Below are 25745 nucleotides of genomic sequence, written 5' to 3' on the forward strand. Positions count from 1 at the left end.
GCTCCAGCTGTCCCCTGGCTCTTCCCCACCCATGGGGGGCAGCCCTGGGTCAGTGTGGGTGGGGCTCTTGCACCCCATTGGCAGTAGAAAGAGAGCCAAGGCTGGGGCCTGGTGGGGCAGCCCCACAGCCAGCTGGCTGCACGTGGGGGCCTGCCGGGCAGAGCAGAGGCCGGGGGCTGGGGTGTTTCCATCTCTGGTGCCAGGCGCTCAGTCCCGGGGGTCCTGGCACTGGCGGCAGGCGGCCATGTCCTCCAGGTACCGCTCCACCTGCACCGTGCACGAGACGAAGCCAAAGGTGCTCTGCAACTGGGCGGTGGCTTCCTGCAGCACATCCTCCATGTCCGCGCCGGCACCTGCAGGCAAAGGGGGCAGCCCAGCCCCCTGTGAGCATCTCCTGGGGGCGGGGCCCGCAGGATCCATGTGCTGGGGGGCGGGGCCTGCAGGGACCACCTATCAGGGGGCAGGGCTTAAAGGGACCATCTATCAGGGGGCGGGGCTTGCAGGGACCATGTACTGGGGGCGGGGCCTGCAGGAATCACATAGCGGGGGCAGGGCCTGCAGGGACCATGTATCGGGGCTGGGCCCGCAGGGAGCACATGCCAGGGTGGAACATGCAAGGACCCCGTCCCTGGTGGGATGGGGGGCAGGGACCCCATTCTGGTAGGGGGACGGGTGCCCCACAGCTGGAGCCCAGCTGCGCTGGAGGGAGGGGTCAGGTGGGGGGGGCAGCGGAGGACTCACCGACTGCCACGTGCACAGACACCACGTGGTGGCTGAGGGTCAGGGCCCAGAGGTGCAGGTTGTGGGCGTCCTTCACGTCCTTCACGGCCAGCAGCACGTCCTTCACCGCGCTGAACTCGACACCCCGCGGTGCCCCTGGGGCCAAACAGGGCGGGTGAGCCTGGCACCGGGGCAGCCCAGCTCCTGGGGGCTCTGGCAGGCGGCTCCCCCAGCCTGGCATGGCTCCAGCCCTGGCACCGGGGCTCCCCAGGGCTCTCTGGAGACGCTACTCACAGCCCCGGGGGTTGAGGGGAAGCCAGAGTGGCGCTGGAGCAGGCTGTGGAGGGGCCAGGCTGTCCTGGGGCGGCCCCATGGAGCCCGTGGGGTGGGGGCAGGAGATGCACCCAGAGCGGGGGAATCACTGCGCGGCTGGAACGGGCTGGTGGGGCACTGTGGGCTTGGGGAGGCGTGTGCTGGGCTCAGGGACTCGCTGGGCGGCCAGGACCTAGGGGCTGCCCCCCACCCCCCTCAGCAGAGCTAGGATGAGACATGTGTCCACCCCCCCCCCCCCGCCCCCCAGCACTGGCAGGAGCATTCCAGGGCCAGGCCGCCCACGTCCTCCCATTGCCCAGCCAGGCGGTGGCGGGGTCCTTAGAACTCAGGCCAGACGGGCCCCTTGGGTCCCACCCACCAGAGTCCCTCATCTGCGACCCCTGCCCTGAGCCCAGGAACCTGCGTTGGGCTAACCCAGAGGTGGGCAAACTACAGCCCATGGGCCACATCCAGCCCGCAGGACCCTCTTGCCCAGTCCCTGAGCTCCTGGCCCGGGAGGCTTGCCCCAGCCCCTCCCCTGCTGTTCCCCCTCCCCCGCAGCCATGGGGCCGGGGGGTTGGATAAGGGGCAGGGGATCCCGGGGGGCAGTCAGAGGACAGGGAGCAGGGGGCAGTTGGATGGGGCAGAGGTTCTGGGGGGGGCGGTCAGGGTTAGGGTTACTGGGTTACTGCTGGGGGGCAGTATGTTGGGTGATTGCTGGTGGGATGTCGGGGTGATTGGGGGGGCAGGATGTTGGGATGATTGCTGGGGGGCAGGATGTCAGGGTGATTGCTGGGGGGATGTTGGGGTGATTGCTGGGGGGCAGGATGTCGGGTGCTTGCTGAAGGGATGTTGGGGTGATTGCTGGGGGGCAGGATGTCAGGGTGATTGCTGGGGGATGTTGGGGGTGATTGCTGGGGGGTAGGATGTCGGGTGCTTGCTGGAGGGATGTTGGGGTGATTGCTGGGGGGCAGGATATCAGGGTGATTGCTGGGGGACAGGAAGTTGGGGTGATTGCTGGGGGGCTGTTGGGGTGATTGTTGGGGGCAGGATGTTGGGGTGATTGCTGGGGGGGCAGGATGTTGGGGTGATTGCTGGCGGGATGTCGGGTGATGCTGGAGGAAGCGGGTTGTCAGGGTGGTGCCGGGATGGGGTGGGCTGTTGGGGTGATGCTGGGGGACGGCTCTGGAGGGGGCAAGGGGCAATTGCTAGGGGTGCCTGAGAGGTGACCGGAGGCTGGGACAAGCGCTGCCTTTGCGCGACACGGGGCTCAGCTGGGTGTGCCAGACAATGACACGGATACACCCATGCCGCAGCAGCCTGGCTTGTGTCCTTCCCTTTGCGTCTCAGAGCTGCCCCAAAGCTGCCCCAGGCTGGGGCAGGCGACTAGAAACCCACCTGTGACAAGGGGGAATTTTCTGTGCTCTTTTTACGATGCCTAGGTGTGCCTCAGTTTCCCCGGCACGTTGCATTGCTCCCCAGGGTGGGGAAGGAGTGGGGTTGGCTCGCAGGGCAGGCTACGAGCCCGAGGTGGGTGTCACCTCCCTGCTGGGTGGAATGAACAGTCAGCCTGGAGCTGGCTGATCGAGGGGCCCAGACACCCAGCGCCAGCCCCAGCGAGTCCTGGCTCAAGGCTCAGCAAGGGACTGGGCAGAGAGGTGGGAGGGGGCCCCAGGGGGCTCTGCGGGAAGCTGGTGGCTCTCACCCGGGAGCTGACTGAGGAAGGCAGTCGGAGACACAGCCTGAACATGGGGGTCCGTGACAGCCGCGCTGGGCTGCCCAGACTGGACTCGCTTTTACCTTCAGCTCTCTGGCTACACTAAGGGCGTTGTCTGCCGTGTTCCAGGTGACTAATAAACCACCTGTCTGCCCGCGCTGTGATAGTGTCACTGCAAACACTGGGCGAGGGGCACTGATCCCTGAGGGTCTGGCTCAGCTGGCCTCTGTGCCCAGAGCTCCCGGGGTGGGGCAGGGGGGCTGCAGCCCCAGGGGCCCAGTCTCAGGAGGAGGTGAGGCCACGTGGCTCACCCGAGGGGAAGAGTGAGACCCCAGGGGGTCTGGGTCACTGAAGGACTCCTCCCAGAGACTGTTCCCAGGCTGGGGCATAGCCCGGCCCTGGCGATCCCTGACAGGTGGTGGCAGCGGTGGGATGCTGAATGCACAAGAAGTACTTTGCAGGAAGTGCCGTGTGGCAGGAAAACAAGGGTTGTTAAAGGAAACAGCAAGAAAACCGTCTCCCTGAGAGGGATGTTGCAAGCCTGTGCAGGGAGAGACGTTACGTGTGGGGAAGCTCAACAAGGAGCAGCTGGTTGCACGGCTGGAGAAAGATAGTTGGTCCAAGAAGCAGGTTTCAGGCCCAAGTGGGGTTCCCAGAGGCTCCCCGTCCAGCAGGACGTCCTCACGACCTGGTTCCCCATTGATGGAGTTGGTGGGAGCTGGAGCTGAGTGAAGGAGCTTTGGCTGGAGGAACAGAGGCTGGCAGCCCATGAGATGCAGCGAAAACACGAGGAAGAAGCAAGAGAGGCAGCGAAAGCGTGAACGGGGGCTGGAGAAGCTGAGGGTGAGAGGCCCCACCGAGGGTAAAATGGGGAAAGGCCCCAGGATGCCAGTTCTAGGGGAGCCTAGATCCCAAATTGTTGCCCAGTTGGAGGAGGGGCGGGATATCGGGTCCTACCTCACTGCCTTTGAGAAGGCCTGCGATCGAACCAGGCTGACCCCGCAGGCCGGCTCCACGTCTCATCCCCTTGCTCGGTCCCAGAGCCATAGGGGCGCCCAGCCAGATGGGTGGAGCCGATACTGGGGACTAGGAACCGTTCAACCAGGCTCCACTGCTCAAGTCTGAATGGGCACCTGAGGCTTATGGGAACAGGTTTTGGGGTGTGCAGAAGACCCTGGGGGTGACCTACATGGAAGCCACCTCCCTGCTGGGAGGATCTCCCCACAAGTGGGGTGGGGGAAGGGGTCACTGCGCTGGAGGATTTGTATAACCTGGCTGGGTCGGAACAACTCCAGGAGATGTGTCCCTACGAGCCTAGACCGTGGGTCGTGGACAGGAAGCCGAAGGGGCTGTGCCGCGCAGGCCGGTGGGCAGATCACTTTGGGGACACTCGGTCTGGGGGTGGAGAGACCCGAAGGGGACTGGCCTAAGCCTGGGTGCTGGGAGAGACACCCCAGAAGGGGGACTGGGGGTAAACCCAAATGGGGGGAGCAGGATGCGGGTTGACTCCTCCAAGGGGTCTCAGAGCCCTGAGCGGTGAGGTCTGTAGGAAAACGGGGTGTACGTGGGCAGAAGCTCCCACTCCAGGCCCCAGGTGCGTGTCTCGTCGGACTCATCGGACCCCCAGGGGAGCAGAGGGAGGTGGCCAAGGGGGAGACACTCCTGGGGCGGGGAGAGTCTGGGACAGAGGCCCCTTGTCACACCCTGTGTGGTGCCACCCCATCGAATGCTGAAGGGCTGTGACTGGGGCTACGGGCCCAGGTGTGGAGCCATTCGCCCGGCCTATGGCTCAGAGCCCTGGGCAGACACAGCCAGGGGCGGGAGGCTGGTAGTCGGGGTTCTCCAGGTCACCAGCTCTGACGTCCTTGTGGGGAATGCCTGGGTCACTGTAGGACAAAACTCCACCCCAGTTCCTGCACCAGCCCAGGGGTCGAACCCCGAGCCAGATGGCTGGGTGTGGAGGTGCCAGGAACATGCAGGTAGCTGTCTGGCAGGGGAAGGGAGAGTCCTTCCCCCTGCTTGTGACGCTAAGGAAATGCTGGTAGGCTCAGGGCACCTTCCTGTCAGTAACCAGCCCCTGGGCCCGAGGGGGCAGAGGAACGGCCCCACCCAGATCCACAGGGTCGGGGCTCTAGAACAGTCTCTGGGAGGAGCCCTTCAGTGGGCCAGACCCCCTGGGGTCTCACTCTTCCCCCAGGGTGAGCCACTTGGTCTCCCCACCTCCTGAGACTGGGCCCCTGGGCCTGCAGCCCCCCTGCCCACCCCGGGAGCGCCGGGCAGCGAGTCTGGGACAGACCCTGGGGGAGACGTGTCCTCTCCTCAGGGATCAGTGCCCCTCGCCCAGTGTCTGCAGGGACACTCACCCAGCGCTGTCAGACCAGGTGGGTTTATTGGTCACCTGGCACACGGCCCAGGCAGCCCCTCGGGCGGCCCAGAGAACTGACGGTTACAGCCCAGCCCAGCCCAGCCTGGGTAGCCGGCGCCCAGCTCAGCTGCAGTGACCCCCGTGGTTCAAGCTCTGTCTGTCTCGTCTCACTCCTTGGTCTGACTCCAGGTGAGAGCCCTGCCCCCGACTCCTGCCAGCCCCCAGCTCTTATCCCCCCTCGCACCTCCCAGCCCTTTGTTCCCGAGCTGGGGGATGCGGCTCAGCAGAGAGGCGGGACGACCACGTCTCTCTGGGTTGCTGGTTGCCAGGTGTCCACGTCCTGGCCATTGGATCTACCCTTCTCTTCTCAAGAGCTGCATGGAGATGGGCCCTAAGGGCCTAGGCCGCCAGGCACATCCACACCTGTGTCTTCGCCTGCCCCAGAGCTCCCACCTGTGGGGGAACGGTGCCGCACACAGGGGAAACTGAGGCACACACAGGCTTCATAAAGATATTACAGAAAATTCTCACTTTGTCCCACTCACACCCAGATCCACAGGGGAGCCGCGAGTCCCACGGGCTCAGGTGTAACCTCAGCCGGATGCTGTGCCCAAGGGAGGCAGCGTAACCCACACATCTCCTGGGTGTGGTGCTCTGCAGGGATTTCCCTACACCCCCCTGAATTTCCCCAACACCTCCCCCAGTTTTGTGAACTAGTTACATGCAGTGTTGCCAATTTAGTGATTGTTCGGAAATATGAATTGAACTTGAAACATTAATACACACTTTAAAAGCATATATGGTGTATGATAAAATACATGTATCTGAAAAAGTATAATAGATTTGAAAAGTATGAACCTAGATGAGCTTCCTTATACAGCTGTTGTTTTTTATGATGATGCAGTGCATTCATTTCGGTGATGTTGGCCAAATGATGATTTTTAAGCAAAGTCTAAATGAGCTTTCCCTGACAGCTAGTGATGAGCTGGGGCTGGGGGGAAAGGCTTCAGGACCAGATTATATTTACATTCACACTTAATCTACCTAGGTATCCAGCAAACAGCTGTGCTGCCCAAGGGATAGATTTTGGCTGGGGTTGGGTTACAAATCACTTGAATGCAGGGTGGGAGGGGGAATGAAATGTTGTTATTCTTATTGTATGAATAAAGAGCAGTAGAACTGTACTTAGGCCTTGGCTACACTCGGGACTTCACAGCGCTGCCGCGGCAGCGCTGTGAAGCGCGAGTGTAGTCGCGCCGCCAGCGCTGCGAGTGAGAGAGCTCTCGCAGCGCTGTAAGTACTCCACCTCTCCGAGGGGAATAGCTTGCAGCGCTGCGAGCGAGCGTGCAGCGCTGCAGGCGCTGATTACACTGGCGCTTTACAGCGCTGCACTCGCTGCGCTCGAGGGGAGGGGGGGCGTTTTCACACACCCGAGCGCAGCAAGTTGCAGCGTTGTACAGCGCCAGTGTAGCCAAGGCCTCAGCCTGTGCTGAGTGAGGGCATCGAGAGAGGGTGGGAACCTGCCCCCTCCACTGTTTAAAGACAGAGCTGATTAGGCTCCATAGATAGTCTTTTGTTCTGTTACGTGACCACTGTAGCTGAAATCACTGATAATCAGGTCTAAGTGCTGAGACCTGCTGTGGGACAGTGTTCCTGTGGAAGAGATGGCCCAGCCTGCACTAGCAGTGAGGTTCCCCCACTGAGAGCTCAGCTGAAATCACTGAGAGCTGGTGGAACCTCAAGAGACCAACTCGCAGCGGTCACAGTGGCAGGTGGCAGCAGAAGGTGACAGCGCAGGGCCATTGGCAACAGAGCAAAGGAGTGAACGGTGGCACAACAACCAGCCGTGGCCAGAGCGAACAGTGAGCAGCTGGAGGAACAAGCAAGGTGCCTTCTGGCCTCCCACCTGGGAGCTGAACTCATGTGAAAGCACCTCTGAACTCTGAGTCTCCACTGACCAAGGACAACACCGGTGAGTGTTAATGAGGTGTTAAGAATGCTGGAGACACAACACAGTTCATGTGAACAAACATGGCTGTGGCATCCTACTTTCTATTTAAGCAAGAGATACCACACACTACAAACTGGAGGCCAGTGTTAAGGGCATTGTCACTTGTTCATCCTGAAGTTGAACACTGGTTCCGAACAAGACCAGCAAATGCTCACTCTCTTTCTGCAAGAAACTCAGCTGACTGGCTAGAAGCATGCGGTGCAACAGTGAAAGACTCAACAGTTGAAAAAGTGAAGAACTCTCTCACCACATTACAAAAATGTGCATACCTGGCTGCTGAATGCACCGATGCAAATGGGCATCAAGTATTAAGTCACTGTGTACGTTATCTTGATGTCAGGGCTAGGCCAGTAGATGCATTTCTAGATGTTCTAGTTATAGAAGATACATCGGCTGCATCTGTGACAACCCACATCTGAGAAGAGTTAATTGGACCCCAAACAGATGGCTGCTTGTGCATTTAATATATGGAGATATCCTATCTCATAGAGCTGGAAGGGACCCCGAAAGGTCATTGAGTCCAGCCCCCTGCCTTCACTAGCAGGACCAAGTACTGATTTTGCCCCAGATCCCTAAGTGGCCCCCTCAAGGATTGAACTCACAACCCTGGGTTTAGCAGGCCAATGCTCAAACCACTTGACAGAGCTGCAAACTTCTCTAGAAGACATGGTGGAGTACAAGCTTTGCTCAGTGATGAGCTGCCAAAATCTTAGGAACCGGTTCCCTACCGGGTCTTCGGCGGCATGGCGGCGGCGGGTCCTTCAGTGCCGGAGCGAGTGAAGGACCTGCCGCCGAAGACCCGGTAGGGAACCGCCCGGTGAGTACATCCCCCCCCACACCCGACCCCCACCCATGTCCTGCCCCCCTCAGAACCCGCAACCCATCAACCCCCCCGCTCCTTGTCCCCTGACCACTCCTTCCCGAGACCCCCCCACCCTAACTGCCCCCCAGGACCCCACTCCCTATCCAACTCGCCCTGCCCCCCTTACCTTGCTGGCAGCTGCTCAAAGTGGCAGGTCTGGGGAGCTGAGCTGCCGGCGGCTCGGCACTCTGTGGCTCTGGGGAAGGGGCCGGGGAAGTCCCAGCTGGGACTCCTGGGAGCTCAGGTGGGGGACAGGACGGTCCTGCGGGCCGGATGTGTGCCGCGGACCGGAGTTGTTTGCCCCCCCGCCCGGCCCTTTAACAGCCGGTTCTCTACCGGCGTCTAATTTTAGCGACTGGTTCTTGCGAACCAGTGCAAACCAGCTCGAGCTCACCACTGGCTTTGCTCAGAGAAAAGTGTAACCCGAATCTCTCCCATACACACTGCAGAGGCCATCTACTCCAACTAGCGCTAGTACGAGCTGCAGACGCTTCAACAGACATTTAAAAAGCTACAAATTTAATGTCTTCGTTATATTCTTTCTTCAGCAAGAGTCCAAAAAGACTGAATAGCTTGGAAAATATAGAAGCTACACTGGGACTGAAATTCAAATTAGTCCAACCTGGGAAAACCCTCTGACTTTCTCATGAGTGATCCTTGGCTGTTGTCTTAAAATTACTCCAGCCATTATTACTGGCTTTGGAAAGTATCTACCAAAATGGGATGGATCTAAGTAGTGAGGCTGGTGGATTACTTTTGCTACTACATTCAGAGAAGACTATCTTAGGTGCCATTCTCTCTCTTGTAAGTCTACCGTTGAAACCACTTGGGTCATTAAACAATGCCATCCAGGCATCTGCTACAACAGTAGTAGATCTTTGTCCAGCAATAGGAGCTACATTTGGATCAATCAGAGAGCTATCCATTGAAAAAGTACTGGAAGAAGCAAAGACTTCAGTCCAGAAGTTGACTAATGATAGCAATTATATTGAATCCTTAAGTGAAGAGGACAAGAAGTGTTTGTTAAGACAACTGAAAAAGTACACAGACTTGATTCTTAAAAATCTAAAACAGCGACTTCTAGATTCTACTCAACTTCTACGGAGCTTTTACAGATCCCTGTCCTATAAAACACCGACAGTTGAGTGGAGTGAGGCACTACCAGCAATGGGGCTGCCATGTGCTCAGGACAGAATAGAGAATTTGAACACAGAGTGGAATATCATATGACGAATGAATGAAGATTTGACTTCAACTTATTTTTATCATCACTAGTGGCTCGACCCGATCTTTGTGCTACATTTCCCGGGATGAAAAAAGTAGGAATTCATCTCTTGCTACTCCCAGTCACAACAGCTACAGTTGAGTGTTCTTTTTCATCATTGAATAGAATTTTGTGTTCTGTAAGAAGTCGCCTTCTGCCTGATCATGTGAATGAACTAATGAGCATATTAATTGAAGGAACGGAAGTACCGGACATACGAGAAGCCACCAAAGATGAACGCATTGCATTCAAGAAGTTCATTAACAGAGTTGTGCAAAATTATAACAAACCAAGAAGGATGTCGATGTCGTGCTTCATAGAAGGGTTGAGTAGCCAACTTTAATTTGTGTGATGATTTTAAAACATGAGTTAAATCTAATAAAATGGTTGTGAAACATTTTCAGTTTTTACTATGGTGCCATACAGCCCACTTTCACCCTCATGGTCTCACCCCTCATCGGCCCTGACCTCCCCCTCCCCGTAAATTCAACCCCCCCCCCCTAATTTCAATTCCCGGGGAAAACACTGGTGCTCTGTCCCATCGAGTGGCACCGAGACCACTTAGAGAGAGATAAAATTAGTCTGCTCTACAGGCTTAGCTAAGTGCCAGTTGGCTTTTAGCTCATCCAGTAGAGGCTCATGCACTAAGCTCCAGAGGTCCCAGGTTCAATTCCGCCCGCTGACAACCAGGGTCCGGCGGCGTTACACCAGCCCGGCCTGCCTCGCTGGGGAGCAGAGCAGAGCTGAGCCTTGTGGTGGCTGAGCGTGGGGAGACCTGGGCAGGGCAAGGGCCAGACGGGTTTGCCTTGCCCAGGGGTGAGAGAGGCCCCAGCGAAGGGTAAAACTGCTGGAGGCCGAAGCTGGTAGACCTGATACCATGACTGCAGGCATTAGCTAAGAACTGACAAACTCGTAGCTGGCGCCCTAGACTGGTCCCCTGTAGGGGAGTGTGGCTCAGACTGACGAGGAGGTGTGGGGTTCACTCTCTAACATGCTGGGCAGTTGCTGCCTGCGTTACTCTCCCTGGCGATGTTCGCTCTGACCATGTGACGCCAGCCACGGGAACGGACCCACCCAGGAAGGCGCTCAAACTGCAAGAGGGCCATTATTAGCCAAAGCTTTAATTGTCCCCTGCCCCCATGGAGAAGTGCAGCAACCGCGGCCCACTGCTTTGCAGGCTGGAAGAGGGAAATAAAAATCATGGACGTGAAGATTTTTCATCTTGTCGCCCTCAGGGGGCCAGAGACATGAAACTGGAGCCCGAGTCCCCCGGTGCTGCCCTGAATGCCCCTGTGAAGTGACAGCTCACTGCAGCTCTTCACGCGCTGGCTCTAACCTGCCATTGCGTTAACAAACCTGTCGCTCGCTAGTTCCAGGACTGGCTACAGGCGCTGGCACTGGTGTAAGAGCCAGGGGGCCAATTGTTCTGGGGTAAGTGACTGGCTGAGGTCTGGGAACAACCTGAATGTGGAGTGATCTTTGGTGACCTCTGATCACTAGTGCAGTTTGTCAGGGGGCCAGGCGGGATGGAGAGCCCCAGGGGCATGTCTGGGACTCCCTGGGGAGACTGAATCCTAGAATCTCAGGGTTGGGAGAGACCTCACCAAGTCATCTAGTCCAACCCCCTGCTCAAAGCAGGACCAATCCCCAACTAAATCATCCCAGCCAGGGCTTTGTCAAGCCGGGCCTTAAAAACCTCCAAGGAAGGAGACTCCACCACCTCCCTAGGTAACCCATTCCAGTGCTTCACCACCTCCTAGTGAAATAGTGTTTCCTAATATCCAACCTAGACCTCCCCCACTGCAACTTGAGACCATTGCTCCTTGTTCTGTCATCTGCCACCACTGAGAACAGCTGAGTTCCATCCTCTTTGGAACCCCCCCTCAGGTAGTTGAAAGCAGCTATCAAATCCCCCCTCATTCTTCTCTTCTGGAGACTAAACAATCCCAGTTCCCTCAGCCTCTCCTCATAAGTCATGCGCTCCAGACCCCTAATCATTTTTGTTGCCCTCCGCTGGACTCTTTCCAATTTTTCCACATCCTTCTTGTAGCGTGGGGCCCAAAACTGGACACAGTACTCCAGATGAGGCCTCACCAATGTCGAATAAAGGGGAACGATCACGTTCCTCGATCTGCTGGCAATGCCCCTACTTATACAGCCCAAAATGCCATTAGCCTTCTTGGCAACAAGAGCACACTGTTGACTCATATCCAGCTTCTCGTCCACTGTGACCCCTAGGTCCTTTTCTGCAGAACTGCTACCCAGCCATTCGGTCCCTAGTCTGTAGCAGTGCATAGGATTCTTCTGTCCTAAGTTCAGGACTCTGCACTTGTCCTTGTTGAACCTCATCAGGTTTTTTTTGGCTCAATCCTCTAATTTGTCTAGGTCCCTCTGTATCTGATCCCTACCCTCCAGCGTATCTACCACGCCTCCCAGTTTAGTGTCATCTGCAAACTCGCTGAGGGTGCAGTCCACGCCATCCTCCAGATCATTAATGAAGATATTGAACAAAACCGGCCCCAGGACCGACCCTTGGGGCACTCCGCTTGAAACCGGCTGCCAACTAGACATGGAGCCATTGATCACTACCCGTTGAGCCCGATGATCTAGCCAGCTTTCTATCCACCTTACAGTCCATTCATCCAGCCCATACTTCTTTAACTTGTCAGCAAGAATACTGTGGGAGACCGTATCAAAACCTTTGCTAAAGTCAAGGAATAACACATCCACTGCTTTCCTCTCATCCACAGAGCCAGTTATCTCATCATAAGCCAGAGCCCTAGAAGTTCGCATTTGTTACTGGCTTAGTGACCTCTAATTGTAGGCCACGCCACCAGCTGGGGGGGTCTGCCCTGCTTTCGCCAGCCTGCCCTAAGGGTGGCACTCGCGGGCGTGAGCCGCTCCAGGCAGCCTGACACTGGGTACAGACACACCTGGGCAGCGATCCACCAGGAACTAACCTAATTCTTCTCTGAACCCAGTTATACTTTTGGCCTTCACAACATCCCCTGGCAACCAGTTACACAGGCTGGCTGTGCGTTGGGTGAAGAAATACCTCCTTGTGTTTGTTTTAAACCTGCTGCCTATTCATTTCATTTGGTAACCCTAGTTCTTGTGTTATGAGAAGGAGTAAATAACACTTCCTTATTTACTGTCTCCACACCAGTTATGATTTTATAGACCTCTATCATATTCCCCCCCGCCAGTCGTCTCTTTTCCAAGCTGAAAAGTCCCAGTCTTATTAATCTCTCCTCATATGGAAGCCGTTCCATACCCCTGATCATTTTTGTTGCCCTTCTCTGAAACTTTTTAAATTCCAATATATCTTTTTTGAGATGAGGAGACCACATCTGCGCGCAGTATTCAAGATGTGGGCGTACCATGGATTTATATAGAGGCAATATGATATTTTCTGTCTTATTATCAATCCATTTCTTGATGATTCCCAACATTCTGTTAGCTTTTTTGACTGCTGCTGCACATTGAGTGGATGTTTTCAGAGAACTCTCCACAATGACTCCAAGATCTCTTTCTTGAGTGGTAACAGCTAATTTAGACCCTATCATTTTATATGTATAGTTGGGATGATGTTTTCCAATGTGCATTACTTTACATTGATCAGCAACTGAATTTCATCTGCCATTTTGTTGCTCAGTCACCCAGTTTAGTGAGATCCCTTTGTATCTCCAAAGCAGACTGCAAAGAGTGAACTATCTTGAGTAGTTTTGTATCAAGTTTTGTATCATCTGCAAACTTTCCCACCTCACTGTTTCCCCCTTTTTCCAGATCTTTATGAATATGTTGAATAGCACTGGGCCCAGCACAGAGCCCTGGGGGACACCACTATTTACCTCTCTCCATTCTGAAAACTGACCATTTATTCCTACCCTTTGTTTCCTGTCTTTTAACCACTTACCGACCCATGCAGGGCCAGCTCCAGGCACCAGCTCAGCGAGTAGGTGCTTGGGGCGGCCAAGGGAAGGGGCGGCACGTCGGGCTCTTCAGCGGCAATTCAGCGAGGAGTCCCTCAGTCCCTCTCGGAGGGAAGGACCTGCCGCCGAATTGCCGCCGAAGAAGAAAGCGGCGCGGTGGAGCTGCCGCCGATTGCGACTTGGGGCGGCAAAAACCCTGGAGCCGGCCCTGGACCCACGAGAAGAGCTTCCCTCTTATCCCATGACAGCTTACTTTGCTTAAGAGCCTTTGGTGAGGGACCTTGTCAAAGGCTTTCTGAAAATCTAAGTCACTATATCCACTGGATCCCCCTGGTCCACATGCTTGTTGACCCCCTGTCACGTTATTGATTTGAACTGGGACCGTATAGAACACGGTTGCAACCAAAGCCCTGTAGTGGCACCAAATCTTGTATAAAGGGGGTCAAATGAGGTGTCTAAGACAAGGTTATGGTTTGCTGGTTATGATTAGGCTGTCTATATGTGTGTATCAATTTTGTAGTTGAAGTTATGAATATTGGCTCTATACTGTCTGTATTTCAAACTTATGCTATGCTGCTGGGAGACATCCCAGAGAAGTTGGTGTTAGCTCTGCCTAGCCTGCTTTATGGCCCATTAAGGACCATCAGCTACACAACTGACCCATTGAGGGAAGGCAAATACACCTTGTAACTCAGCAAAGTATGCAGGGACCGGCCCATGTGACTCCAGACTCCATTTTGCTGCAATTTTCCACAGTAAGAACAAAGAGGTGTTCTTACACCTGGAAAAGACTATAAAAGGCTGCTGCAGCTCATCCATCTTGTCTTCAATCCTGCTTCTGACCTCTGGAGGGACTTTGCTACAAACGGAAGCTCTGAACAAAGGACTGAGGACCCATCCCAGCTGGGGATGTTCCAGAGACTTGATTTGAACCTGCAGTTTATTCTATCGCTGCTACAAGCCTGAACCAAGAACTTTGCCATTCCTGTATGTAATTGATTCCATTTAACCAATTCTAACTCTCTTCTCTATCTTTTTCCTTTTATGAATAAACCTTTAGATTTTACATTCTAAAGGATTGGCAACAGCGTGATTTGTGGGTAAGATCTGATTTGTATATTGACCTGGGTCTGGGGCTTGGTCCGTTGGGATCGGGAGAACCTTTTTTCTTTTACTGGGGTATTGGTTTTCATAACCATTTGTCCCCATAACGAGTGGCACTGGTGGGGATACTGGGAAACTGGAGTGTCTAAGGGAATTGCCTGTGTGACTTGTGTCGTGAGACCGAAGTCGTCTTTGTCTGGCTGGTTTGGTTTGCCTTAGAGGTGGAAAAACCCCAGCATCGTTACACCCCCTCAAAGAATTCTAGTAGATTGGTGAGGAATTATTTCCCTTTACAAAAACCATGTTGACTCTTCCCCAACAAATTGTGGGTTCAAACTTCTCCAGGATGTTGGTTAAAGGGACCCTGCTTTGTTCAGTCGTGATGGGGAAGAGATATTACAAAGGGGGAATTTTCTGTACTGTTTTTTATAAATGCTATGTGTGCCTCAGTTTCTCCCATACTTTGTGTTGCAACCCAGCAGGGACCCAGAGGGGTGATGGCTTAAGATGATCTGCCAGGGAGTGGGTTGTGGGGAGCAGAGGGGTGGGTTGTGGGGAGAAGAGGGGGGTTTGGGGCGATCAGTCAGGGGACAGGTTGTGGCTGCCGTAGCTCAGAATAATTTTGGTTTTTACAACAGAGAATCTGCCCAGCTCCCTTTTCAGTGAGACCCTGCCCCTGCCCCCAGCTCTGCTCCCTGGCCCTGGCCCCCGGCTTTGTACCCAGCCTCCCCTGCCCCATGACCCCTGGCCCCCTGCCTGCCCCCTGGCCTTGCCCAGCAGCCGCAGCCTCTGCCCGCACCCCCCTGAGCTCCTCTGTGCACCATGCCCACCATGCCCCCCCAGCTCACCTTCCATGAGGACCCGGAAGACGTCCCTGAGGATGGTGACGGTGGAGCCCAGCACGAAGACGGAGAAGAGGAAGGTGCTGATGGGGTCTGCGATCTTGTACCGGGGCTGCAAGGGGCAGGGTCGGGGTTATGCCCAGGCAGCCAGCGGATCCCCAGAGCCGCACCCAGTGAGGGGTCAGACCTAGGACTGGAACCCAGGAGTCCCTGGCCCAGCCCCACTGTCCCCAAGCTGGCGGGGGGGGGGGGGCACCAAGGGAACGTGGCAGCAGAGGGCAGAGCCCAGCATGGGGAGCTGGCATAGGGCTCTTCCTTGGGGCTGGGCACCAGGGTCCCAGTGAGGGGGCCTGTGGGGATCTCAGTCTATTTCCCCTGGGCAGGTCCTGTCTCCCCCCAGCCCCAGGGAGCCCCGGGACAGGCAGGAGCTGCAGGGCAGGGTCACTGGCCTGCTGCCACCTGGGACAGAGCATCTCCCACCCCAGGAGCTCAGGCCGAGGCAGGGAGCGGGGCACACAGGTGTCTGTGCAAAGGCGAACCCATGGGGGAGGGGGCAGGTGGGCCCCTCAGAGGGAGGGACGTGGAAAGAGGGGCAGGGAGGGAGACGGTTAGCGGGGGCGCGAGGCGGCGCAGGGAGGGACGTGGGTAGCGGGGGCGCGAGGCGGCGGACGGAGGGAGGCGGATAGCGGGGGCGCGAGGCGGCCGAGGCAGGGCCGTGTTAGATGCTGGCCTGGGGTTGTTCGTGCCGTACCTCCACGTAGATGACGGTGGCAGCTGTCAGCACCCCGAGGCTTTGCAGCAGGTCCCCCACCACATGCACGAAGGCGGCGCGCACGCTGGTGCTGCTGGGCGGGGGGCCCCCGGGGGGCACGCAGCAGCCAGGACTCTCCTCCATCTTCTCGTAGCCCCGGGCGTGGCCGTGGCCTGTGACCGACTGGTGCAGGATGTAGGCCATGCTGGAGGGAAGCGGGGAGCCTGAGCGGGCCGCGGGCAGACACAGAGCCCCGGGGGCCGCAGCACGGGCAGATCCCAGAGCCTCTCCCACCAGAATGGGCAAGGTGGGTGGGCATTGATTGGGGGCTGGGCAGAGGCAGGAACAGGTCAGGTGGGGAGGGGTGTGATCCAGGGAGGCTGGGGGGCATCATTTTGGAGAGGGTGGGGGGGACAGTCACCTGGGCAGGGTGAACAGTGATCGGGGGGCAGGGAAGTGATCCAAGGGTGGGGGGGTGGCATGCAGGGATTCAGGGGGCCTGGGATCTGGTGGGGGCAGGTATCCAGGGGTGCGGGACAAGGATCCGGGAAGCAGGGATCTGGGGGTGTGGGGGTGGCAGTCGGGGATCCGGGGACAGGGGCAAGGATCTGGGGGGCAGGGATCCGGGGGGTGGCGGTGGCAGGCAGGCAGGGATCTGGGAGGCAAGGATCCGGGTGGTGGTGGTGGCAGGCAGGCAGGCATCCGGGGGGCAGGGATCTGGGGGTGGCAGTTGGGGGGCAGGGGGCAGGGATCGGGGGGGCAGGGATCCGGGGGGGGGTGGCAGTCGGGGATCCGGGGGCAGGGGCAAGGATCTGGGGGGCAGGGATCCGGGGGGTGGTGGTGCCAGGCAGGCAGGCAGGGATCCAGGGGGCAGGGATCCGGGGGGGTGATGGCAGGCAGGCAGGGATCCGGGGGGCCACGTACATGACGTTGATGCCCACGGCGCAGGCGGAGGTGACCAGCATGGCACGTGCGTCGATCTCGTAGTCGTTGCTGATGATGCGGGCTGAGGCCAGGTACACCAGGACGCCGGTCACGACCCAGATGGACAGCACGGAGGCCAGGGCGCCCAGCGTCTCTGCAGGCACGGGGCAGCAGTCAGCGCCGCCCGCAGCTGTGGGGGCGGAGGGGAGTGGCCGGGAGCAGCCCGGCTGGGACCCATCCACGTCCCTCAGGGAGGAAAGGATTAAAGACCTGCCTGCGGGGCCCGTTGCTGCAGGGATGCTGGCAATGTCTGTGCACAGCCCATGCCTGCCTCAGTTTCCTCTGTGCCTGGCGCTGGTGTGCACCCGGTGCCAAGGGCAGGAGACAGGGGGCCACAGGACAGCCTAGGGCCAGCCAAGGGGGTCATTAGGCCTGGCTAGAACCCGCCCGTCAGGGAGGCTCTGGACAATGGGAGCCCGAAGGCCTGGACCAGTGACCTGGCCACGGGAAGGCCTGGCCCTGGAGCCGGCACTGCAGGAGAAGTGAGAGGAGCCGGGACCAGAGCTGGGCTCACCAGAGACACGGCAGCTCTCACCTGCTGGGACTGACAGACAGAGACAGAGCCAGGAACCCGCACGCAGCCGCCGGGCTCCAGGGGCCCTGGCATTGGCCAGCAGGGACTTAACCCCGACTTCTCTGGGCCAAGCCAAGGGCCCCCCATGCCACGTCCAGGGGACCGAGACCGGCTCTGGGGGAAAGACTGCCTGGTGTCCCTGCAGGCACTGGCGGGCGCAGAGGTCCCTGCAGAGCGGCCGAGTCTCTCACGGGCGTCTGGCTCAGCGGGACTCGCTGGGCTGAGGCAGGGGGCTGGAGCCCAGGGGCTCGGGATCAAAGGTGGTGAGGCCGCGTGGCCGACCCTGGGGGGAGAGTGGGACCCCTGGGGGGCTGGCACCCGGACGGGGCTGGGGCAAAGCACAGACCCTGGGGGTCCGTGAAGCCTGTGTGGGGCATGGCGTCATGGGTAATGCGGTGCACCAAGGTGGCCAGCGGGGAGGATCTGCCTGTGGCCTGCGGGTGAGGGCTCTGCTCCCCCAGCTCCCCACGGGCCGAAGGGAGGGGGGGCACAGGCTGGCCCCTGCTCTGCCGGGCTGCCCAGGCTCCGGGAAATAAGTCCCCAGGTCGCCCCAGCATGGCAGGGAGACGGGGGGGAGGGGGAGGAAGGTCTGTGAGGGCAGCGAGCGCTGGGCTGGAGCCCTTACCTGAGCGGTGCCAGCCGAAGGTCATGGTCTTGGTGGGCGGCCTGGCGGAGACCCACAGGGAGAAGAGGCTGACCGACATGCTGCCCACGTCCGCCAGCAGATGGGCAGCATCAGTCATGATGGCCAGGCTGTGCGCCAGGTACCCGCCTGCAGTAGAGATTGGCCAGCTCAGCGCCAGGTGCTGGCAGGGCCCCCGCACAGCCCCCAGGCAGCACCTCTGCCCTCCGCTCCGGCCTGCGGGGGCTGGCTCCTTCCCCAGAGCGCTGGGCACTGACACGGCGTCCCCTTGCGTTGCCAGGGGGCCTGCCAGGGCGGGCGGGATCCAGCCAGGTGACTCCCATGAATGTGGGGACCCTGGCAGCGGGTGAGGGGAGCTGCCCCATCCTGCAGACCTGAGGGGCCGGGGGCTGCACCAGGCCCACGCCGGGCACCTCTCTCCTGGCCCCCAGAGACCCGGGCTGTGCCTGCCAGCCAGCACATGAGCAAGGTGCAGAGCAGGACGTCCCGCAGCACGGGCTGAGCACGGCCAGGAACAAGCTGGGCTGGGGTCCCGCTGCCACCTTACCGACAACCTCGCCGATCATGAAGACGAAGCAGATGGCGCAGGCAATGCCCAGCTTCCGGCAGGCCTGCAGCTCCGCCCGGCTCTGGCTGGGGGGGCTGCGGTGGCAGTGCCTGGCCAGGCGCCGCTCCAGCTCCAGGGACGGAGCCACAGGGCTGGTCTCCGGGGGCAGGCCGGGGAAGGGCTCCCGGGAGCCTGTGAAGAGACTGAGACACAAGGGGGTCAGTGCGAAGGTCACCCCAGTTCCAACAGCCCACGGGACACCTGGCCGGGACAGGCCAGCCCAGCTCCTCACTGAGGAGAGGCTGAGGGAACTGGGATTGTTTAGTCTGCAGAAGAGAAGAATGAGGGGGGATTTGATAGCAGCCTTCAACTACCTGAAGGAGGGTTCCAAAGAGGATGGATCTAGACTGTTCTCAGTGGGAGCAGATGACAGAACAAGGAGCAATGGTCTCAAGTTGCAGTGGGGGAGGTCTAGGTTGGATATTAGGAAAAACTGGGCCCAGAGCAGGGCTGGGAACCGGGACGGGAGGGGCTGTCACCGACCCGGCATCTGCCCTCATCTTTGGGGGCCCTGGCTCCATCCAGCTCTGCTGCTAGGTAGCAATGGAGTGAGTCCAGGACACCTGCTGCCCCCTCGCCAGCCTGGCTGGGGTCCCCCTGAGGGCCCAGGTGACTGGTCCTGCCACAGGCTGGGCAAAGCCGAGAGCAGCCCAGGCTCCTGGGAGAGGCCGCGGGGAAAGGAGGCTTGGCAAGTGTGGAACCTGGTGGCCCTGGGACATCACCCCAAACCTGGATTCTCCAGGGGTGCCCAAAGCTGGAACAGTTGGGGGGCAACTGCTGGTCAGGACTATGGGGCAGGGATATGGGGTCAGGTTGGGATTGAAGGGCACCAGCAGAGCTGGGGGGAGCCCAGGGCGGAGTTAGCAGGGGCCGTGGGTCAGGACTGAGGGGCACCGGCAGAGCTGGGGGAAGCTCAGGGCTCGACTAGCAGGGGGCTGCAGGTCAGGATTGAGGGGCACCGGCAGAACTGGTTGGGGGCAGGGCTGGGCTAGCAGGGTCTGCGGATCGGGAGATAGGGGAGCTGGCGATGGGGGGCCCGGGTGGGGGGGGGCTGTGGGTCAGGAGAGAGGGGCATTGGCAGAGCTGGGGATGGGGGGCCCGGGCGGGGAGGGGGGGCTGTGGGTCAGGAGAGAGGGGCACCGGCACAGATGGGGATGGGGGCCCGGGCGGGGGGGGGGGGGGGGGCTGTGGGTCAGGAGAGAGGGGCACCGGCACAGATGGGGATGGGGGCCCGGGCGGGGGGGGGGGCTGTGGGTCAGGAGAGAGGGGCACCGGCACAGATGGGGATGGGGGCCCGGGCGGGGGGGGGGCTGTGGGTCGGGAGAGAGGGCCACCGGCACAGCTGGGGATGGGGCGCCCAGGGCTGTGGGGCGGGAAAGGGGCCTTGAGGCAGCCGATCTCCCTCCCAGGAGCGGAGCCCTGCCCCCCTGAGAGCGGTTAGTTATTTCACGCCTCGGCACCCCCCAAATGGCTCCAGCTATAAAGCAGACGGTGATCCTGGCAGCAGAACAATGTGTCATGTCGCCGCGCTCCCCTCCCCCACCCATTGCCCCGCAATGCAGCTCTAGCTCCACGTCCCTCCCCCCCCCAAAAAACACCCCATTCTCCCCCCCCCCCCGTGCCTGTCGCTGGCTGCTTGGGGGCTCAGGGAAGGGGGGCTCTGTCCCAGGGCTGGGGATCCAGCGGGGAGCCCACAGAGCTGCTACTGCTGCTCCCCAGGCTGGCGGCGCTGGCATCCCCTGAGCTGGGGCAGGGCACCTGAGCCCCAAGCCAGAGCCAGGAGCCCCACAGGCTGTGGCCAGTGGGTAGAACCGTGGGGCCAACGGTCCCTGAGGAGGCGCCTCCCTGGCCGCCCATCCATCTAGGGGCTGCAGAGACCCCGCCAGCCTCTCGCTCAGGCCCCGTGCGCTCTGCCCCAGCAGCCCCGGTGCAGACAGCTGGGCCGATGCCTGAGCACCCACCGCCCTCAGAGGTCTAGGTTGGACATTAGGAAAAAGTTCCTGACTGTCAGGGTGGTTAAACACTGGAATAAATTGCCTAGGCAGGTTGTGGAATCTCCATCTCTGGGGGGGCGCTCCGGCGGCACGGCGCTCGGCGGGCGGGCTCCGGCGGCAAGGTGCTCGGCGGGGGGACGGCGCAGGCCGCGGCGCTCAGGGGGGGGTCCGGCGGCGCGGCGCTCGGCAGGGGGGGCGCGGCGCGGCATTCCGTGGGGGGGGGCGCTCCGGCAGCACGGCGCTCGGGCTCCGGCGGCAAGGCGCTCGGCGGGGGGGGCGGCGCGGGGCGCTAGGGGGGGGTTCCGGCGGCGCGGCGCTCGGAGGGGGGGGGGTTCCGGCGGCGCAGCGCTCGGAGGGGGGGGCGCTTTTTTTTTGCTGCTTGGGGCAGCAAAAAAGTTAGAGCTGGCCCTGTTGCTCACAACACACCTGTTAATACATCCCAGAATCACGTTTGCTTTTTTTTTTTTTGCAAAAGCCTCACACTGTTGACTCATATTTAGCTTGTGGTCCACTATAACCCCTAGATCCCTTTCTGCCGTACTCCTTCCTAGACAGTCTCTTCCCATTCTGTATGTGTGAAACTGATTTTTTCTTCCTAAGTGGAGCACTTTGCATTTGTCTTTATTAAACTTCATCCTGTTTAACTCAGACCATTTCTCCAATTTGTCCAGATCATTTTGAATTATGACCCTGTCCTCCAAAGCAGTTGCAATCCCTCCCAGTTTGGTATCATCTGCAAACTTAATAAGCGTACTTTTTATGCCAATATCTAAGTCGTTAATGAAGATATTGAACAGAGCCGGTCCCAAAACAGACCCCTGTGGAACCCCACTCGTTATGCCTTTCCAGCAGGATTGGGAACCATTAATAACAACTCTCTGAGTACGGTTATCCAGCCAGTTATGCACCCACCTTATAGTAGCCCCATCTAAGTTGTATTTGCCTAGTTTATCGATAAGAATATCATGCGAGACCGTATCAAATGCCTTACTAAAGTCTAGGTATACCACATCCACAGCTTCTCCCTTATCCACAAGACTCGTTATCCTATCAAAGAAAGCTATCAGATTGGTTTGACATGATTTGTTCTTTACAAATCCATGCTGGCTGTTCCCTATCACCTTACCACCTTCCAAGTGTTTGCAGATGATTTCCTTAATTACTTGCTCCATTATCTTCCCTGGCACAGAAGTTAAACTAACTGGTCTGTAGTTTCCTGGGTTGTTTTTATTTCCCTTTTTATAGATGGGCACTATATTTGCCCTTTTCCAGTCTTTTGGAATCTCTCCCGTCTCCCATGATTTTCCAAAGATAATAGCTAGAGGCTCAGATACCTCCTCTATTAGCTCCTTGAGTATTCTAGGATGCATTTCATCAGGCCCTGGTGACTTGCAGGCATCTAACTTTTCTAAGTGATTTTTAACTTGTTCTTTTTTTATTTTATCTGCTAAACCTACCCCCTTCCCATTAGCATTCACTATGTTAGGCATTGCTTCAGACTTCTCGGTGAAGACCGAAACAAAGAAGTCATTAAGCATCTCTGCCATTTCCAAGTTTCCTGTTACTGTTTCTCCCTCTTCACTGAGCAGTGGGCCTACCCTGTCTTTGGTCTTCCTCTTGCTTCTAATGTATTGATGATAAGTCTTCTTGTTTCCCCTTATTCCTGTAGCTAGTTTGAGCTCATTTTGTGCCTTTGCCTTTCTAATCTTGCCCCTGCATTCCTGTGTTGTTTGCCTATATTCATCCTTTGTAATCTGTCCTAGTTTCCATTTTTTATAGGACTCCTTTTTATTTTTTAGATCATGCAAGTTCTCGGGCTCGTGGCCAGCACCGGGGTCTGGCCCACCATGTTCTGTGCTGGCCAGTGCTGCAGAGACAGGCTACAGGCCCCCTGCCCCCAGTCCCAGGGGATTGACCCATTGATCTCCCTATGCGGGGAATGCAGTGCAGTCCTCCCCCCACCCCCGCTTCGCCTCCAGGGCTTATCTCTGTGCCCAGGCCCAGAGGAGACAGGAAGAGTGATGAATCTGGCTGGGCTGGGAGGGGCCCTGGGGAGCCGGCTATCTGTGCGGCGCCAGCACAGGGCCACGCGTGTGCCCCCACCAAGAACTGAAATGCCCTGGCGCCAGATGGCCATTGCCTTGCCCTTGGGGGGCGTGCAGGGGCCAGAGTCCACCCCACAGCCCAGGATTTCAGTGGCTCTTACCATAGGGGGCATTTGGGGCCCTTCTACCAGCCAGGGAGGGTCTGTGCCAAAGGCCCCATGCCTGAGGCTGCAGATCTTTCTGGCAGTGCCAGCCAGGTGCACAGACGGGTACTGCCGACCCCCCCACTCTGCTCCTGTGGCCCTGCCCCAGACCTGCCCCCACAGACACCTTCCTCCCCAGCCGCACCCCTGGCCTGCTCCGGGAGCTTCTGTTAGCTCTTACCTTACCAGTTCCCTGGCTAACGTCCCCCCTTCCTCCAGCACCCTTTGCCCTGCCCCCGGCCCTGCGGAAGGTGCAGCTTGGTCTCTTTGCAGATAAAGATGTAGCTCCTCAGCCCCCGGCCCCCAGCATGTGCCCGGTGCTCCCCAGGGCCCAGCTCCCACCCACCAGGACCCTGCTCTCAGCCCAGCGCCAGGAGTCACGTGCGTTTGGTGCAGTGGCCCAGCAAAGCTGACCGCAGCAGCGACGCTTAGAGCAGCATTGTGCCCTGTGGTTACTGCGGCACGGGGGGAGTCCCCAGCTCCCGCCGCACCCCCATTCTCCTGCTGCCTGCAGAGATCCCACAGAGCCCAATCCCCCCCCCCCCCCCAGAGAGCGGGGCTCTGACCCCTGCAGCATGGCCTTCATATAGCCCTAAAGTCCCCAGTGTCCCTCACAGCCTGGGCACCCAAACCCCACACGCCAACTGCCGACAGTCATTTACCATGGGGCATGGGGAAAGGGGGACCGAGGGACAGGACCCCACAGACACCCACTGGGGGGAGCAAAGGGGCTGACCCTCCCCCCACAACACACACAGAAGGGCAGAGGAATGGACTCCCCCAGACACACACGGGGGGGGGCAGAGGGACCGACCCTCCCCCCCAGACACACACGGGGGGGGCAGAGGGACCGACCCTCCCCCCCAGACACACACGGGGGGGGGGGGGCAGAGGGACCGACCCTCCCCCCCAGACACACACGGGGGGGGGCAGAGGGACCGACCCTCCCCCCCAGACACACACGGGGGGGGGGGGGGCAGAGGGACCGACCCTCCCCCCCAGACACACACGGGGGGGGTGTCCTGGGCATTTCAGCCCCTGTAGGAGGCTGGGAGGTGCCCCCCCGTGGGGCGCACTGCGCTCCGGGTCTCTGCGGGGAACGCGCCCTGGGCGCTGGGGTGGAACCAGCTCCTGTCTGAAATGGGGGGTTGCGGGAGCTCCGGGGCGCAAGTGGGGGTAGCGGGGGGGAGAGGCCCGGGGCCGGGGCGCAGCGGGGCGGGTCACAGGTTTCTTTCCCCCGGAGCGCTCCCCGTTCCCTGCCCTGGAGAAGGGTCACGTCCAGGGGCAGCATCGCCGCCTCTGCCCGATCTCTGGGAGAGCCGCGCCCGGACAGGCGGTCCCGATCGCAGGGTCCCTGCAGCCCTGGCCCCGCGCCCGGCTCCCCGCGCTGTCGGGGGTGAGCGGCGGGCGGGGGGATAGGACGGGGCTGGAGGACGGAGAGATGGAGGGACTGGGGGTGGATGGCGGATGGAAGGGGGATGGATGGAGGGGGTGGGTGTAGAGGGATTTAAGGGGGGATGGAGGGAGGGGGGATAGAGGGAAGGATGGAGGGCAGATGTAAGGGTGGATGGAGGGGGCGCAGAGGCATTGGTGTAGGGAGAGGTGGGTGGAGGGGTATTTAAGGGGGGATGGAGAGGGCAGGGGAGATGGATGGAGGGGGCGCAGAGGGACTGGTGTAGGGAGGGGGATTTAAGGGGGGATGGCTGGAGGGAGGGGGATGGGAGGGGGAAGGATGGAGGGGCCCCGGGGGCAGGCTGTGGGCCGGAGCTCAGAAGGGCTGGCGGCTCCTTTACCTCTTGAGGCGCCGGGTGCCGGAGCTGCGGCTGCCCCGGGCGCTCACCAGGCGAGCGGTCTCCAGGTCCCCGGCCCCAGACGCGGGGTCCATCTCGGCTCCGGATGCTGCGCCCCGGGAGTGCGGGGCTGAGCCCGCGGCTCGGTCGGGTCGAGTCCCGCCAGCTCCGGCGGGTCGGGCTCCCCCGGGGGCTGCGAGCGGCACCAGCCCCGCTGCGGGACCCTGGGCAGCCGGCACCTCGCGGCTCCAGGCCAGGTGTGTGCGGGCAGCGGAGTGCGGGCAGCAGGGCCCCGCCCCTTCACACAGAGCCCCGCCCCCAGGCCAAAGCTCCGCCCCTACATCTGGACTCACGTCCCAGGTCCCCTCCACGCGGAGTCGCACCAGAGCCGCGGCGCCAGCCCCACACCTAAGTCGAAGCAACTCCTTAGGGCCTGGCCACACGCCTTACAGCCAGAGCCCCGCCCACAGTTCTGGAGTCTCGCCCAGAGCCCCGCCCCCATGCTGAGGCCCCGCCCACAGAGCCGGAGCCCCGCCCACAGTGCTGGAATGGGATGCCCTACCCAACACACCTTCTGCCCCCAGCACTGGGACCCCGCCCACAGAGCTAGTGCCACGCCCCCAGACAGTGCTGGGGCCCCGCCCCGGCAGTGGGGTGGGACCTTGTCCTGTCCTGTCCCCGAAGCTGCACGAGACCCTAAGGCAGCAAGAGCCACGCCCCTTCGGGGCGGACCTGCGGGGGGCGGGTGCGTAGCGTGGGGGAGTGATGAGACCAGTGGGAGGGGGTGGAACTAGGGTGTGGGGGAGGAGGCATGTGCCCCCCATGGGGGCAGATGGAGTGGTTGGCATAGTAACCCTGGTGAGCTCCAGGATTTGGTGGGCGGGACATGGGGGGAGACAGGGCCCCCAAAGGGGGTAGGTGTCAGAGGTGCGGGGAAGGTGCCCCCTGGATGGTCATGAGGAGCACAGTGCTCCCTAGTTGATTAGTGGGGGGAGCAGATGCCCCTTAGTTGGCAGTGGGAGACA

The 25745-nt window shown here is 59.7% G+C and overlaps 1 protein-coding gene across 1 annotated transcript; it reads right to left on the minus strand.

Annotated features, from left to right (window-relative positions):
* Positions 1-207: 207 nt before the first annotated feature.
* SLC30A3 (solute carrier family 30 member 3) lies at positions 208-24815 on the minus strand. Its single transcript, XM_065400607.1, has 8 exons — positions 24724-24815; positions 18629-18831; positions 18064-18210; positions 16805-16958; positions 15881-16085; positions 15136-15241; positions 742-876; positions 208-353 (listed from the first exon to the last, which is right to left on the minus strand). The coding sequence occupies exons 1-8, from the start codon at positions 24813-24815 to the stop codon at positions 208-210; spliced, it is 1188 nt and encodes a 395-aa protein (XP_065256679.1).
* Positions 24816-25745: the final 930 nt, after the last annotated feature.

The sequence above is a fragment of the Emys orbicularis genome, chromosome 3 (genome assembly GCF_028017835.1).
Source record: "Emys orbicularis isolate rEmyOrb1 chromosome 3, rEmyOrb1.hap1, whole genome shotgun sequence".
In the NCBI taxonomy this organism is placed as follows: Eukaryota; Metazoa; Chordata; order Testudines; family Emydidae; genus Emys; species Emys orbicularis.

Excerpts from the sequence above, each read along its gene's own strand:
- SLC30A3 (XM_065400607.1), bottom strand. The coding sequence starts at position 24,815 with ATGGACCCCGCGTCTGGGGCCGGGGACCTGGAGACCGCTCGCCTGGTG. Across the intron at positions 18,211-18,628 it reads CATGATCGGCGAGGTTGTCG|GCGGGTACCTGGCGCACAGC; the intron begins GTAAGGTGGCAG and ends TCTCTACTGCAG. Across the intron at positions 16,086-16,804 it reads GCCGTGGGCATCAACGTCAT|CATGGCCTACATCCTGCACC; the intron begins GTACGTGGCCCC and ends GCTTCCCTCCAG.